Here is a 13,808-nt window from a genome sequence, read left to right as displayed (position 1 = left end):
GTGTTGAATTGGAGCACTGGTCCATCAGGGTCAGTCTTGTCTATTGAGACTGGCAGCAGCTTCCCCTGAGGTTTTCACATCGCCTCCTGCTTGGTCCTTTTAACTGGAGGGGCCATGGACTGAACCTGGCACCTTCTAAATGCCAAGTAGATGCTGTACTGCTGCTGAGCCACAGACCCTCCCCAAAATTCTGGTGCATATTTTACTTAAGAAGAAAAGGTTTTTTTAAAAGGCCAAATCTATATTTTTATTAATGCAAGCAATTACTTAGGAAAATGTTTTGGTTTTGTTATTGTTTTGCTTTTTTAAAGAGGAGGAAGGGATTTTAAAGTATGGTTTGGGCAGATTTCTCATCAGCAATAAACACGTGCTGATGAGAAGCATGTGCAGTTCTGGACTAAACTGTTAGAAGACAATGCAGGGGATGGCTGGTGCTATGCATGAGAAAGGAAACATTTGCTTCATTATGACGGCAAAATACCCTGATTGTCGCCAGTCCTGTCTTTACAGTGTGAGACTTACTTCTTCTTCCTTCTGCTCCAGATGACTATTTTCGCTCTTCTGTTTAAATTTTGGCCACAATTTTGCGAGTTCCGAAGTAATTTGACGGATGAAGACATTCTGGCTCTTCTGGAAAGCCAAAGAGGAATGAAACTAAAGCAGAAGAAAGCAAGATTAGAAGAGAAGGTGAGCAGAGGAAGGCAGCCAACAATCAACTGTAGGCAAGCTGGACAATAACAGAAATCTCTGATATAGGTTTGATCCGAATTCCTCAATGCCTGCTGAAAACAGCCATGATTAATAGCTTATTTTCATCAACCCTGTTCTGTTTCATTTGTTACATTTGATTTCAACCCCCTTAGGAGTTTGCAGCAGATAACAATGCTTTAATATAAAACAAACATGGAAATTTTGCTGAAATCTAACATGCAGGCTAAAGCCTCTGCAAGGAACCCAAAGGAGAACATCTTCCAGCTATGTCAGAATTGCTTTGATGAGTCTCCAGAGAAAAAGGAATTCTGTACTTACGGAGAGTTGCTTCCATATGTATATGGGTCCAGTTATTTATCTGTCTGCTAATGAAGAGGGTGCCCCTGTGGGCTGGGAGCTCACCTTTGGAAGGGGGGTGGGAGCAGAATAGAGCATCTATAGTGTAGTGATTGGAGGGCCGGACTAGTACTGGAGAGACCCAGGTCCTAATTCTCTTGAAGCTCCCTGAATGGCCTTGGGCCACTCACTCTTCAAGCCTAGCCCCCTTCACTGAGTTGCTTTGAGCAGATGAGGCCCTTGTATGCCACCCTGAACTCCTCCCTGGAGGATGCGAGGATAATAAAAAGGTAATGACTATGATAGCTAACTGAAGAGACCCCTTAGACTGGCAGGAGAGTATGGGGTGGGGGAGCAGAAGTGACCCCCCCATCTCACCCTCCCACTTGGAAAACTTGCTCTGGCATTGAGCAGCCAGGGAACGCACTGCCACTGGGGGATATCCCTGCTAGCAGAGAGCTGTTGCTATCCTAAGTAGAATGATGACATTAATGGTGATTGCTAATCCAATCTAATCTTTATTATAAATGGTCTTTGACAAGCATAAAATGTAACGGCATTCATATACTTGGAGCTTCTAGAACTCTAGGTTTTAGCTCCTAAAAATACAATTTTAACATTACTTCCAATAAAACTAGTATACCTTCATTAGCTGACGGATTCTATAAACTGCCACAAAAAACTTTGCACTGTAACCAGTGTGTTTTCGTTTATTCACAGCATTCTGGTAGAAACTGATTCTGAATGGCCAGGGCATCTATTAAGTAAAGGGATGACGAACTTAGTGCAAATTTCTTGATAGAAGGGGCAATGAAATAAAACGTGTTCTGTGATTTCAATCTCCCCAGTATGGCAGGGGCATAACCTATTTTCCATCTATTTTTATATCAACCCTCTAAAACTGCAGAGAAGAGGGCTTGGTTTCTTGCAAGTGAAAATGCCCTCCTATGACTGGGTATCTCTAATCGAGAAAGGTAGGCGGCCAGAGAGACTACATGTCTGGAACTGTCTGCAGCCAAAAAAGTCGGTGACTTCTCTAAATCTATCTGCCGCTCAATATGCAGCCTCCTCTGCTTCAGAGTTTGTTTTGCCTGTTGCTTCCCCAGCTCCAGGACAGAAAGAGGAGACCCCAACTCCCCGACTTATTTTTGTCTGCCTTTAACCTTACAGACTCATAACTATCCAAGAATCAAAAGAAATAAGCCCTGAGGATTTAAATTTAATTTTAACCAGAGGTTGAATGAAGCAAGGCACACCCTGGCCTCCGGTTGTGCTTGCTGAGGGATGCTGGCACAGCTCACTTTCCGCAGCCATTCCAAGTAGCAAATCCCTCTCCCCATCTTCCCACCCCCAGCTCCATAGGTGTTTCTAGGGCAAATGGAGGCTAACTCCTCTTTTCTCTTCTAAAGCAACTGCAGGCAGAGTGGGAACAGGACTGAAGATCCGCAGGTGGTCTGTGAGGCCTGTTCACCTTGTCTAGATGTAATTTTCAGTCTCTCCCCAAACATAGGCACAATCGGTCCCAATATTGTCGTGTAGCTTTTTAGAGAAATGACACAAGCCTCACGCTTAGATTTTGGCCGTTCTCTAGGCCAAGCGTTCCGTAGCTGAGGGGCAGCTGCCTCTGTAACCACCCTAGCTGCCCATCAGTGCCTCAGATGGTGTTACTGAGGCATTGTCCTTGACTGATCTTTGATGAAAGAAGGAAGTATTAAGTGACGTAATACAGATAATCAAAAACGTGTGGCATCACATTTTCTTTATCTTCAAGTCACCTTTAGCAGTACTTAATCAAAATTTTATTTTTTACTTTAGATAAAAAGGAAGAAATCTGCCTCGTCTGTGAAAACTGCTTCCACTTTTGATGGTAAAACTAAAAGTGACCTTTCATCTCTACCAAGCTTTACGGGATACGGCCGACAGGTGAATAATTGAGCGCTGACTGTATATAGATGATTGGTTCTGTAGCAAGGGAGAGACCTTCTTCCTTGATGCTGCTGTGAGACTATCCCTCAAGCCAGCACTGATACTCTTGGATGCATGCATGCTAGTTAATTCAGCGTTTTACCATAGTCCTACATAAATTAGTGAAGTGATACAGATTATGGATCAAGTCTCATGCAGTCAGTTTCATTCCTTCTGTGCAGGTAATGGAAATGAAGCCTAAAAGTGCAATCCTGAACAGTGTTACACTCTTCTAGGATAGTGTAAATGCGCGTGCACTTTTTCCTGCTTCATGGTGCATACATGCACCTCCTGGGGTTTCCTGGGGTTTCCCCAGTCTTTCTCAAACTCACTTTACTGCAAAGTTCTAGGAAAGATTTCAGTAAAGCCTGGATGGCTTCTGTGTGGGTGGGAAAGTTTGGATTTGCTGGGCAGTCATTTTCCCTGACCCTCTGCCCGCAGTAGCCATTTCTTTTCCCACTGTTTTTTTTTTCTTTTGTTTTAAATTCAGCAGTGAATATTGTTCTATTGATGCACCATTATAACAATGCATGTAACCAGTTCTTTGACTTCCAAGCTTTCATTTAAAAAAAAAAAAAGTAAGTCTCTATCCCCTTCTGTTGCAGAAGTGTAAGGGGAAAAGCTGTACCTCTGCAATGGAAGAGGCTAGAAACTTTTTGAAAAAAATAGAACCTTGAAAATCAAAGAACTTGTTACATGTAACGGTATATCGACATAATGGTTTTAATTGCCTTTTTTAAAAGAACAGTCGAAAAGTCCCAGTCAGTGGGGCTGGGCTAGAGAAACTGCAGAGGAACTTTCCATGTGGAAGCCTTTCGCTGCTGTGCTGTATCACCACAGCAGCAACGCAAAAAACCTCAAAAGCGTTTTCCCTGCCTGGAAAACACCACCATCTTCTTCTCCTTTGCAATTTCAAACTTTCAAAAGTCAAGTCCTTTATTTTCAGGAACTGCTTCCATTGTGAAAATGTTGACTGTGTTTATTAGTAAAGCTATTCCCCAGCAAACAAACTGACACAGTGACTAACCTTTTTGCTTTTTATTTTTTAGCAGCTTTCCTGGTCGTATTCAAAGTATTTGGAAGCACTCCAGCAGGAAAGAGTACTCCTGAAGATTCAAGAGGATCTGGAGAAAAAATCATTAGCATCATCAGCTTTTACAGGCAAGTTTTTTATCAGGTCCTGTGGCTGGAGAGAGATGGTTATGGCTCCAGTTACAGCCCCTTTTCTTGAAAATGCACAAAGTACTGTTAGATATTCCATATTTTTTCTTCACTTTTATCCAATCTCTGTTACATAATATGAGTACAGACAAATATTATTTCAGCAATAAGTTCACTGTGAAAGATTATTCGCTATATATCAGACACACATAAAGCCTGTCTCGGAGGATTAAGCTTAAGAGAATCTTCTGTCTTAAAGCAGAAACCAGATATGCACAGTGCCAATTGGTGTGGCCAGTCTTGTGTCAATCATAAAGAATTCCCATTCTCCCTGCTAACCCCTCCCTTTCATGTCACAGCAGATTTCAAAATTTTAAAAACTATGGTGGGGGGCTTTTAAAAATCAATACAACAATGAAAAATGGTGGAACAGTTAAACAAGCCAAGTACTTCAAAAAAACAAACAAAAACAATACGTTAGAGGGGATGCAATTCAGAGGCAACACATATATCAGGTGATGGGAAGAAGAGCTTGTACTATGCCTGAAAATGTTCCCACATGTGTCTCTCTCGTAGTATTTCTGTATGCATCCTTAGGTGCCTATGTACCATCACTTGAGTCGATTAGATCAGACGTACATGTTATGGGGTATCGGCTAGAGGAGATCTCCTAGGAAAACATGAGTGATCTTTACACACCTGATTCTACCAGTTCCATACTCATATTGGTTACATACATAGCTCTTTGCAGACCCAAGCCTTGGAGAAGACAGGACTGGAAGGGTGGGGCTGCTACAGTGATCTGCATAGGCCTCAGTCCCCGATACCCTGCCCTGGGAGCAGTGTGGTTGTCGCCAGCTGCTTCCTGGCTCCTTCTCATGTGGAGCTCTGTTCTTGCAGGAGAGGTTTTGATTGGTAATGTGACATAGTTTAAAAACGTACATGTTTAAAAAACTAGAGTGGAGGGATCCATAATAGCTTCACAAAAATCAGAGTGCTCAGAGAATTCCTTACAGTTGTTTAGTTTGTTTCTCATTTAGCCTTGGCTTCTGCCATGTTTTTTGTCCTCCAGGGTAACTGACTGGCCACTGTGTGAAACAGTATCCTGGACTAGTGGGACCACTGGTCTGATCCAGCAGCGCTCTTCTTACGTTCCCATGTTCGTAGTTCCTCCTGAGCCATGTCCCCGGCTCTGCCGCCCGCTGGTGAACCGGTCTCAAAAGGATGGCAGTTGCACCCCCTCAGGGCTTTGGACTGTATCTACTTGTCTCTTTATACTAGTAGACTGATTGGATTTTTCTCATTGCCCTTCATAAGCTGCTTACTATTCAACTCACTCAGCTGCCTGTTACCGGCCAGTCACCACCTATCCTCCGATATTGTATCTTTCACATTACAGTGCTTGCACCTTTTGCATTTATTTATTAGATTTTTATTCCATCCTCATTGCAAGGGGTTGAGGGTGATGTACCGGTTCTCTCCATCTTATCCTCTCAAGAGGCATTTTAGGCTGCAAAATATTGGACCAAGCTTCATGAAGCCAGGTGTCACTATATATGGTCAGAAGATATGTGTGCCTTAGGTATGTGTCAGTGTAAATACAGCCTACTATCCAATTTGAGCCCAAATCTACACCAAAGTAGCTTGGTGACCTGATTTACTGGCTTGATGTGTATGTGAGGCTGGTCATCATGACACTAAGATGGGGAGTCGGTGGGGTTACAAAAGCAGCTTTGTAACAAAAGGCTCCCCTTTTCCAGACTAACCCTTAGACTTACTGCCTCTTGTATATCATTATGGTGCTGCTTCCTGTCCTACAGATCTTACTACCAGTTATAGTTCATATACTTTGTTGGACCGACCTTTCAGATTAGCAGGATCTCCAAAAGTACACCCTGCAAAGCTTTGGGCTTTTCTATAGTTCTCAGATTTGTGTTTTGTTTTGAAATCCAGGTGTATCGTCCCTGTTCACTTTGAAGAGTAATCATTTAGAAAAAACAAGTGGCTCAGCAACCTTCACTTCTGCTTTCGTGAAACAGCGGGCCTTTCACTGAGACCCTGAAGGTATGTCACAAAATTTTCTGTGTGGTGTTTTTGCATTTTGTCACCCATTTCTTATTAATCTGGGTTTTCCTATTGCTGATATTTCATTGGAGTGTTGTTGATATTGTTATTCAATATTCAACTCAGAACAGAAACAGAACTGGGGCTGCTTCCACGTGGATGCAGTGCTTTGCTGTGCCTTGGATTACTTACTGCAGCATCATTTTCAGGAGAATCTATATGACATCATCCTCTATTCATTCTCTTTCCTATATTCCCCCCTCCCTTTGCAGCAATCTTTTTGGAAAGATTGCAGTCAAAGCATCTTTGGATGCTATACGCATGGGATGGTATGTATTTTTATGAGTCCGACCCACAACAGTGCCATTTTTATTATGTCAACCCATCTGAAGGGCTGAGTGGGGGCATTTTAAAAATCAGTAATTGACAGATTGCTATTGCATTATAAAATTATATCAACCTGCTAGTTCTCAGCTTTCATTTTTTACAAAAGTATGTCTCTAGCCCTTTTTGTCATGGAGTTATAAGGTGAAAGGTAAGCAGCAGGATTTGAGTCTGGTGGCATCTTAGAGACTGACAAGATTTTCAGGGTACAAACTTTCAAGAGTCAGAGCTTCTTCAAAGGTGAAAAGTGCAGGCATATTTCCTCTTATAACTTTGCAATAAAAGGGCTAGAGACTTGCTGTTTTTTAAAAAAATAAAATTTGGGAACTTGTAGATCAGGGTAATAAAATCATTATAATGCTATAGCTATCTAACAATTTCCAATTCCATAAAAAGTCTGTTGGAGGAGGGTGGGAAAGGGTGGCTGCAGGAGGCAAAGGAAACTCTTGTGTGGATGCTCCATTGTTCTTGCGAGAGCTACATGGGGAAGCAGCCTGTGTATGAAATAAATACATAATATCTTAATGTACGTTTTCCACTGGCTTGATAGCTTTTCATGCCTTTGTCACATTCTCCTTCTCTTCTTGTATGTAAATTGGCCTGATGGGTTTGCTGGCTGGCAGTGGCAAGCCCGTTCTGCTGCAGCCTGGCCTCTCTACACACTTTGTGTTCCCGTCTGCTTATCTCTGGCTTCATTTGCTTCTGCTTCTGCTTTTAGTGCTTGGTCATACAAGCTTCTTGGTTCAGTATTAATTGTGTTCACACTTTCATCCAAAGGGAAGCACTTGTAAGCCCACTGGGATTCACTTAAGCATTGTACCACTGATGCTCCTAATGTTTTCAGATTTTGGCTTTTAGTCTTGTAATATCGTGCACATTTGCCTGGAAGTATTCAGTCAAATGGAACTTATTGTACGTAAGCATATATAGGATCACACTATTTTCCATTACTGAGCGTTTGCGTCCATTCATTCTTTTGCGTAGAGGTTGGCTGGTTTGTCCAATGTACAGAGCAGATGGACATTGTTGGCACATGAGGGCATATATCACATTGGAGGATGAGCAGTTGTAAGAGCCAGAGACAGTGTAGTTGATGCCATTGGGTCCTGTAATTGTATTCCCTGGGTAGATATAAGGGCAGAGCTGGCATCTGGGTCTGTTGCAGGGCCTGGTACCTGTGCTGGTGACTCTGCTAGCCGATTCATGATTGTAAGTGAGAAGTCGTTTCAGGTTGGGGGGCTGTCTGTGGGCAAGGAGAGGTCTTCCACCCAGGGCTTCACTTGCTGACCCAGTGGTCAGCAAGTGATTCTATCACCAAGCATCAGATGTCTGTGCAAAAAAAAGTAAATGTGATAATCCTCCAGCTCCTTTCCGTTTGAATGAAACATTTATGAGAACTATCATTCAAATGAAATACCCATTTGATGGTTGTTGTGGGTTTTCCGGGCTGTATTGCCGTGGTCTTGGCATTGTAGTTCCTGACGTTTCGCCAGCAGCTGTGGCTGGCATCTTCAGAGGTGTAGCACCAAAAGACAGAGATCTCTCAGTGTGAGAGATCTCTGTCTTTTGGTGCTACACCTCTGAAGATGCCAGCCACAGCTGCTGGCGAAACGTCAGGAACTACAATGCCAAGACCACGGCAATACAGCCCGGAAAACCCACAACAACCATTGTTCTCCGGCCGTGAAAGCCTTCGACAATTACCCATTTGATATTTCATGATAGAGTGTTCTATAGTACTGTGAAACATGCATGCTTTAACATTTCAAAATTAACACACAGTATTATGGTAGGATGATGAACTTGAAAACCAAGGCCAGCAGACAAAGAAGTGCATACTCCTCCTTGAAGGACAGCCTCTTCCCATTCTGTCCAGCCTGTCCAGTCAAGCTCCTTTCCCCAAGCCCTGCTCTCTGTGCCCCCACCTGAAGAAGCGAGGTAGGGGACCACCGGATACAGGGCTTTTTTGGTGGAATGCCCTTCTCTGGAGGCTCAACGGGCACTTACTTTGCTGACCTTCGGGCACTGGCCAGACCATTTCTTTTTACCCAGGCTTTTTATGGAGGAGTTCCATCTTCTTTTAGCTGTTTTCATGCTCTGCCTGTAGCCTGAGGACTGTTTCATTCATAGTTTTAGCTTTATACTGCTTTTATGCCCATAGCTTGTTTTTATTGCTCGGTTTATTATTGATAATTTTTTATGATTGCATTGTATTTTATATTTTATGAGCCACCTTGAGCAGGGCTCTCGAGAGGCATGTAAAGTCAGAAATAGCCTTTTGAAAGTTATAAAAGCAGTAACTTTCAAAAGGCTATTTCTGACTTTACATGCCTCATTTATTTACATTATTTATAGTCCGCCTTTCTCACTGAGATTCAAGGTGGATTACTACACAGTGTAAGTCAATACGATCAACAGCTGGGACATTCAATAAACAATGCAATAGGGTATACAAATACAAATTTACAGAGATCTGAAAACAAGCAGAAGCACAAACCAGAGCATAAGCAATTAAACCTGACATGTCAAACAATGCAAAAACTACCCAGTAGGAACATACTTTCAACCACAGATAGTATGCAGTAGTATAGTCTACACTCCCTACCCCTTTACTAATGCATCTCTTTGAATCATTTCCTCCTATCGGTGAAGAAAAGTCTTCCTGAGTAATTCAGTTTTGGATAGTTTGCAGAAAGCCAGGAGAGAGTGGGAGCCATCCGGGCCCAACCTCATCAGGCAGGCCATTCCCTAAGACGGGGGGCCCATTATATGTTCCATTAATTAGGAAACATATTAGATGTTTTAAAAGGCATTACATAAGAAAGGGACAAAAATGTAAATAGTTTTATTACCTGCCTTTTTAAAAACACAGCAACAGAAAGCTTGAACTTCTTTCTCCCTTGATTGTCACACCGTATCATGTTAAACTGTATTATTTTTTCTTTGATGCTATATTCAAATGTTATCGTATCTTATAATCTTTTTACTCATGTTATCGTATCCTGTTATTATTTGTAAGCTGCTTACTGATCAACTTAAACGTTTTTATCATACTTGTAATCCACCTTCAATCCCAGTGAGGTGGAGGGTTGTAAAGGAAAATAAGAATAACTTAATTTTTTTCTCCAGGTCTTAACAACATGAAGAAACCGTGGATTTGCAGCCACTCGTAGGAGCAGTCTACAGCAGAAATAAACAAATGTAGGCATTGGGCTTGCTCTGTTTTTCACAGTGCATTGAGAGCCATCTTCTAGCAGAGACATCAGTGGAGATGCCACCTAATCCAGTTCATCGGTGGTAGTTGGGATCGTTTTGTTTAGCTGAAAAGTTTGCAAATCCAAATGGTTACCTTTCCTCTGGGAACGAGGGGCTATTCATCAACAGCATGCAGATATGTAGCCCACCCCGCACACGCACGTACACACACACATAGAGTGAAGGGGTGGTGGTAGTCCACATGGCAGATGGAGGTGTTCGCTGGTGTGATTGTGCTGCTGGGTATCTCCCATTGGTTGGGAACATTGTGGACAAAGGGTGCCTGGGCAACAGTCTGTGCTTGCTTTCCAAGACACAAAACACCTCCTCTTGCTTTCTGGCATATTGAAGGAGGATTGTCAAAGCATCATGAAGACAGATTAGAGGTAGAGGCCATCATGAGGCTAAAGTGGTAGAGGATTCCGTCATTCATTCCTTGTTTTTAAAAGATCTTGGGTACAAGGCTGGGAGAGATTTTTGCTTGAGCCCTACGGCTGTCATTCAAGCCATACTAGGACACACGAACCATCAATCTGATTCTGCTCGTGTGGACTTCATCTGTGGTTCTCATTCATTGCATCCAGTCTTCACATCTTCCCTCTGTACTTGTGAGGTGGGGATATTGCATTTTCCTTTTCTGCAATAATTGTTTTTTTAACACAGGAAAATATGATGCTTCTTGGAAAGAACCTGTTTGTTGCTGTTATGACTGCTGTGTGGAATGTGGTTGTGTGAGTGTCATAGGCTCAAGTGTCATTGAATATTCCTTAGGGCATCGATGTTTTTATCTGCCTCACTGCTTTTTAGGTCCAACTGAGAAGGGTTCAGAAGTGATTTTAAACAGTGTGGTAAAGCAGTGGTTCTCAACCTGGGGCCATATTCCCCCCCAGCGGGCCCCAGGACATTCCAAGGGGGCCACAGGTAAAAATTGCATAAATGGGGGGTCACAGCACGAGACTAGGGGGCCACAGAGGGAAGTGAGAAGTGAATAAAGCAGAGAAGTGACCAAGAAAAGAAAACAGAAAAGACAGTGTGTGGGGTGCTGTTTCTTCATGCAAGTGTAACCCTGAGTCCACTAGGGGGAGCTAAAGAGCAGGGGTATTCTGTGTAAGGAAGAAAAAGCGCAATTTCCCCAGAGTTATTGGGAGGCCTGAAGGACTCCAGATTTTGTTATAAACCTACATATTTGATATTCTAGGTATGAGAATTCCTATACTTACGTTGATTGGCTATCAGTTTGTATTTTGATTGTTGTTGTGAATGTTTATAATGGATGTTATATGGCATATAAAATAGCTACCTTTATACTGGTAGGACAGGAGGGCCACAGGAAGGAAACAAGGTCGGAAGGGAGCCACGGTCGGAAAAAGGTTGAGAAACACTGTTGTAAAGCACAACCCTGTCACTTTGTGAGCCTTTGGGGTTTCTTACCTCTTCATTTACCAGCAAAAGATTTGTCATTACGCTGTTATGTGTAGAGGTCAGGCTTGTGATGTGTAAGGACACAGGGGGTGGAGGGGATGCCGTCCTGTGCCTGATCCATATCGGTGTGGACTGAGCCACCCTCTGTCCTGTGCGGAGGGAGAAGTTTATCCTCACACAGTATTGTAGGGCTTTCCCTGTCCACCTCCAGAAGTGAATGACAACTGTATACTCTTATATGGGCAGATGTGAAAAGGATGCACTCTTAATGCTGGGGATTAAACTTGCTTTCTCTCCTGTTGACTGCATCCATTGAGAATCGAGCCTGTTCATCTCTGCATAGCTTGATTCTGGACTGTGGGAGTTTGTGATGGCCTTAGGGAACTGAACACATGAATATGCCTCCTACTGAATCAGACCATTGGTCCATCCAGGTTGGCGTCGTCTACTCAGACTGGCCGCAGATGTCCCTGGGTCTCAGCCAGAGGTCTTCCACCTCACCTGTTGTCTGCTCCTCTTAACTGGAGCGTGAACCTGGGACTTCCTGCATATCAAGCAGATGTTCTGCCACTGAGCCACAGCCCCTTTCAAACGGATTTGACATAGAGAGATGATTTTATTTATTTCTGTATGCTTTTCAGTCTGCAGCATGTATCTATCCAAGGTTTTTAAAGGAATATTTTAAGGGAAGGGTACAAACAGCAACAAAACTATTTCACCTCTTTCCCGAATTCAAAAGGAATATTGCTGTTTTGTTCATTGAGAAGAGATTGTACAAATACTAGATACAGAATAAAATACGTGCCATGTTTTCATTTATTGATTGATTATTTATAGAAAGTTCCTTAGTCGTATCCAGGATCAAGCCATGGCCAAATGCAGCTTCTGCCCTAAGGAGCTTGTTGGGCAGCAGGACCCCACCAGACCTTACCAACAGTGCAACTATGCAAGCCACTCCTTGGCAAAGGACGGGGCTGCAGGCAGGCTGCAGAGATGGCTCTTGAGTAAAGAAGCAACCTAGCTGGCATCTGTTAGTGGTGGGGTGTAAGCAACGGGCAGGCGGGCCTCTGAAGAAAGAGGCAGCCCTGCAGACAAGCGGTGGGGAAAGGCATCTGGCATAATGCCAGAAGGATGGGGACGAGACGAACTCCAATCCCCGGTACTTCCAGTTCACACGGGTAATGTAGAAATGGCCCAGAGGGAATGGGATCCCACTGTGTATTTAAAGAGGGCCTGTAGCTGATCCTGCTCAAAGGGGTGGGGGACAGAGGTCAGTGGAGAGGAGGAAGAAGCTCCCAGTGTTGCACCCCTCCCCCTTCTCACGGAGGCCTAGCGGGTCCTCTAGCACTAGAAGCCATTGTGACCAAGAGGCAAGCGGTGGACCAGGGGCAGGAGCCCCACAGAGCTTCAGGATTAAGATGCCGCTTTGCTTTTTAGTACTGACTGTTGTTGGCACGGTGGGGCTGGGGGATGCTGCAGGATTTGAGTGCATTAGATCTTCCATCCCTTTTTCACCTTCCCAATTGAGTGATGAAGTAGAGTAGTGGCAATCCGTTCCAAATTTCTTCATTGCCATACCATTTGCCGTGTGACAAACATTTGCAGTCCAAATGGTTCCCTAGTTTCTTTATTAGCAGAAATTAGCATAGTTGTGAATCAGCAACATCTATACGGGTAGCTTCCTTTTTTCTCCTGCCAAATCTAATCAGGAAGTACACTGTAAAGTCAAAGTATATCCATTTTTTACCTTTGGGTTACCCCCACTGCCATCATGTGTGTCAGCTTGTTCTTCCTTGCCCCCTACTATATTCTCAAGCAGCTAATAATTAACGTCTCTGTTTATCTTATTTGGTGGCTCTGCTTTGCTTCATCCTTGTTGTACTTGTTCTAGGAAGGATGTTGTCCAGATATCTGTCAGAGAGGATAAAACTTCACATGAATGCTCTCCAGCCTTGCAGAGTTATATCTGCCCATGCAGTAAAACTACTGTTTCCCTTGTGGCTCTGATGGAGGTGGTGTCAGTGAATGTCTTATTTGCCTGTCATAAAAGTTGCTTTGGTATATCTGCTTTGCGGTGTGGGTCAAATTTTGCATGACTGGCCATAATTCATTCATTGCTTTTTATCAGGGATGACTTCCAGAGTTCAGATTAATGTTGATGTTCCTAAGGATGTCAAGTTTGCAGGCTAAGCAGGTCTCCGTTGAGCTCAGTATGGCTTGCTCCTGGGTAAGTGTGTATAGGATTTTGGCCTAAGCTTGCATTCCTAAACACACTTGCAAGGGACTAAATCCCACTGTGAGACTTGTTTCTGAGAAAGTTTTCTTAGGACTGTGCTACAGATTTAGGAGAAAGGTACATATGATCGTGTGGCCATTTAAAAAAATATAAATTTAACACTGTCCTTTTTAAAGAAGTCTCATAGCTAGGCAATTTGCATGGGAAAATAAATAGTTATTTAATTCAACACGTTTAAGTTCATTAATTTCAATTGGACTGTTTAAGTGCTTAA

At 43.1% G+C, this 13,808-nt stretch overlaps 1 protein-coding gene across 1 annotated transcript in view; it reads left to right on the top strand.

The window, feature by feature from the left end:
• The window catches only part of RGS22 (regulator of G protein signaling 22), a 102,413-nt gene extending 90,300 nt beyond the window's left edge, over positions 1-12,113 (top strand). The window contains exons 25-29 of the mRNA XM_054985761.1: positions 544-687; positions 2,863-2,970; positions 4,065-4,173; positions 6,127-6,237; positions 9,751-12,113. Coding sequence (XP_054841736.1) covers positions 544-687; positions 2,863-2,970; positions 4,065-4,173; positions 6,127-6,227 — 462 coding nt within the window. The 3' untranslated portion in view covers positions 6,228-6,237; positions 9,751-12,113. The remainder of the gene's footprint in view (positions 1-543; positions 688-2,862; positions 2,971-4,064; positions 4,174-6,126; positions 6,238-9,750) is intronic.
• The last annotated feature ends 1,695 nt before the right edge of the window (positions 12,114-13,808 follow it).

The sequence above is a fragment of the Eublepharis macularius genome, chromosome 7 (genome assembly GCF_028583425.1).
Source record: "Eublepharis macularius isolate TG4126 chromosome 7, MPM_Emac_v1.0, whole genome shotgun sequence".
Taxonomy (NCBI): Eukaryota; Metazoa; Chordata; class Lepidosauria; order Squamata; family Eublepharidae; genus Eublepharis; species Eublepharis macularius.
This window is presented reverse-complemented; position numbering and strand designations above follow the sequence as displayed.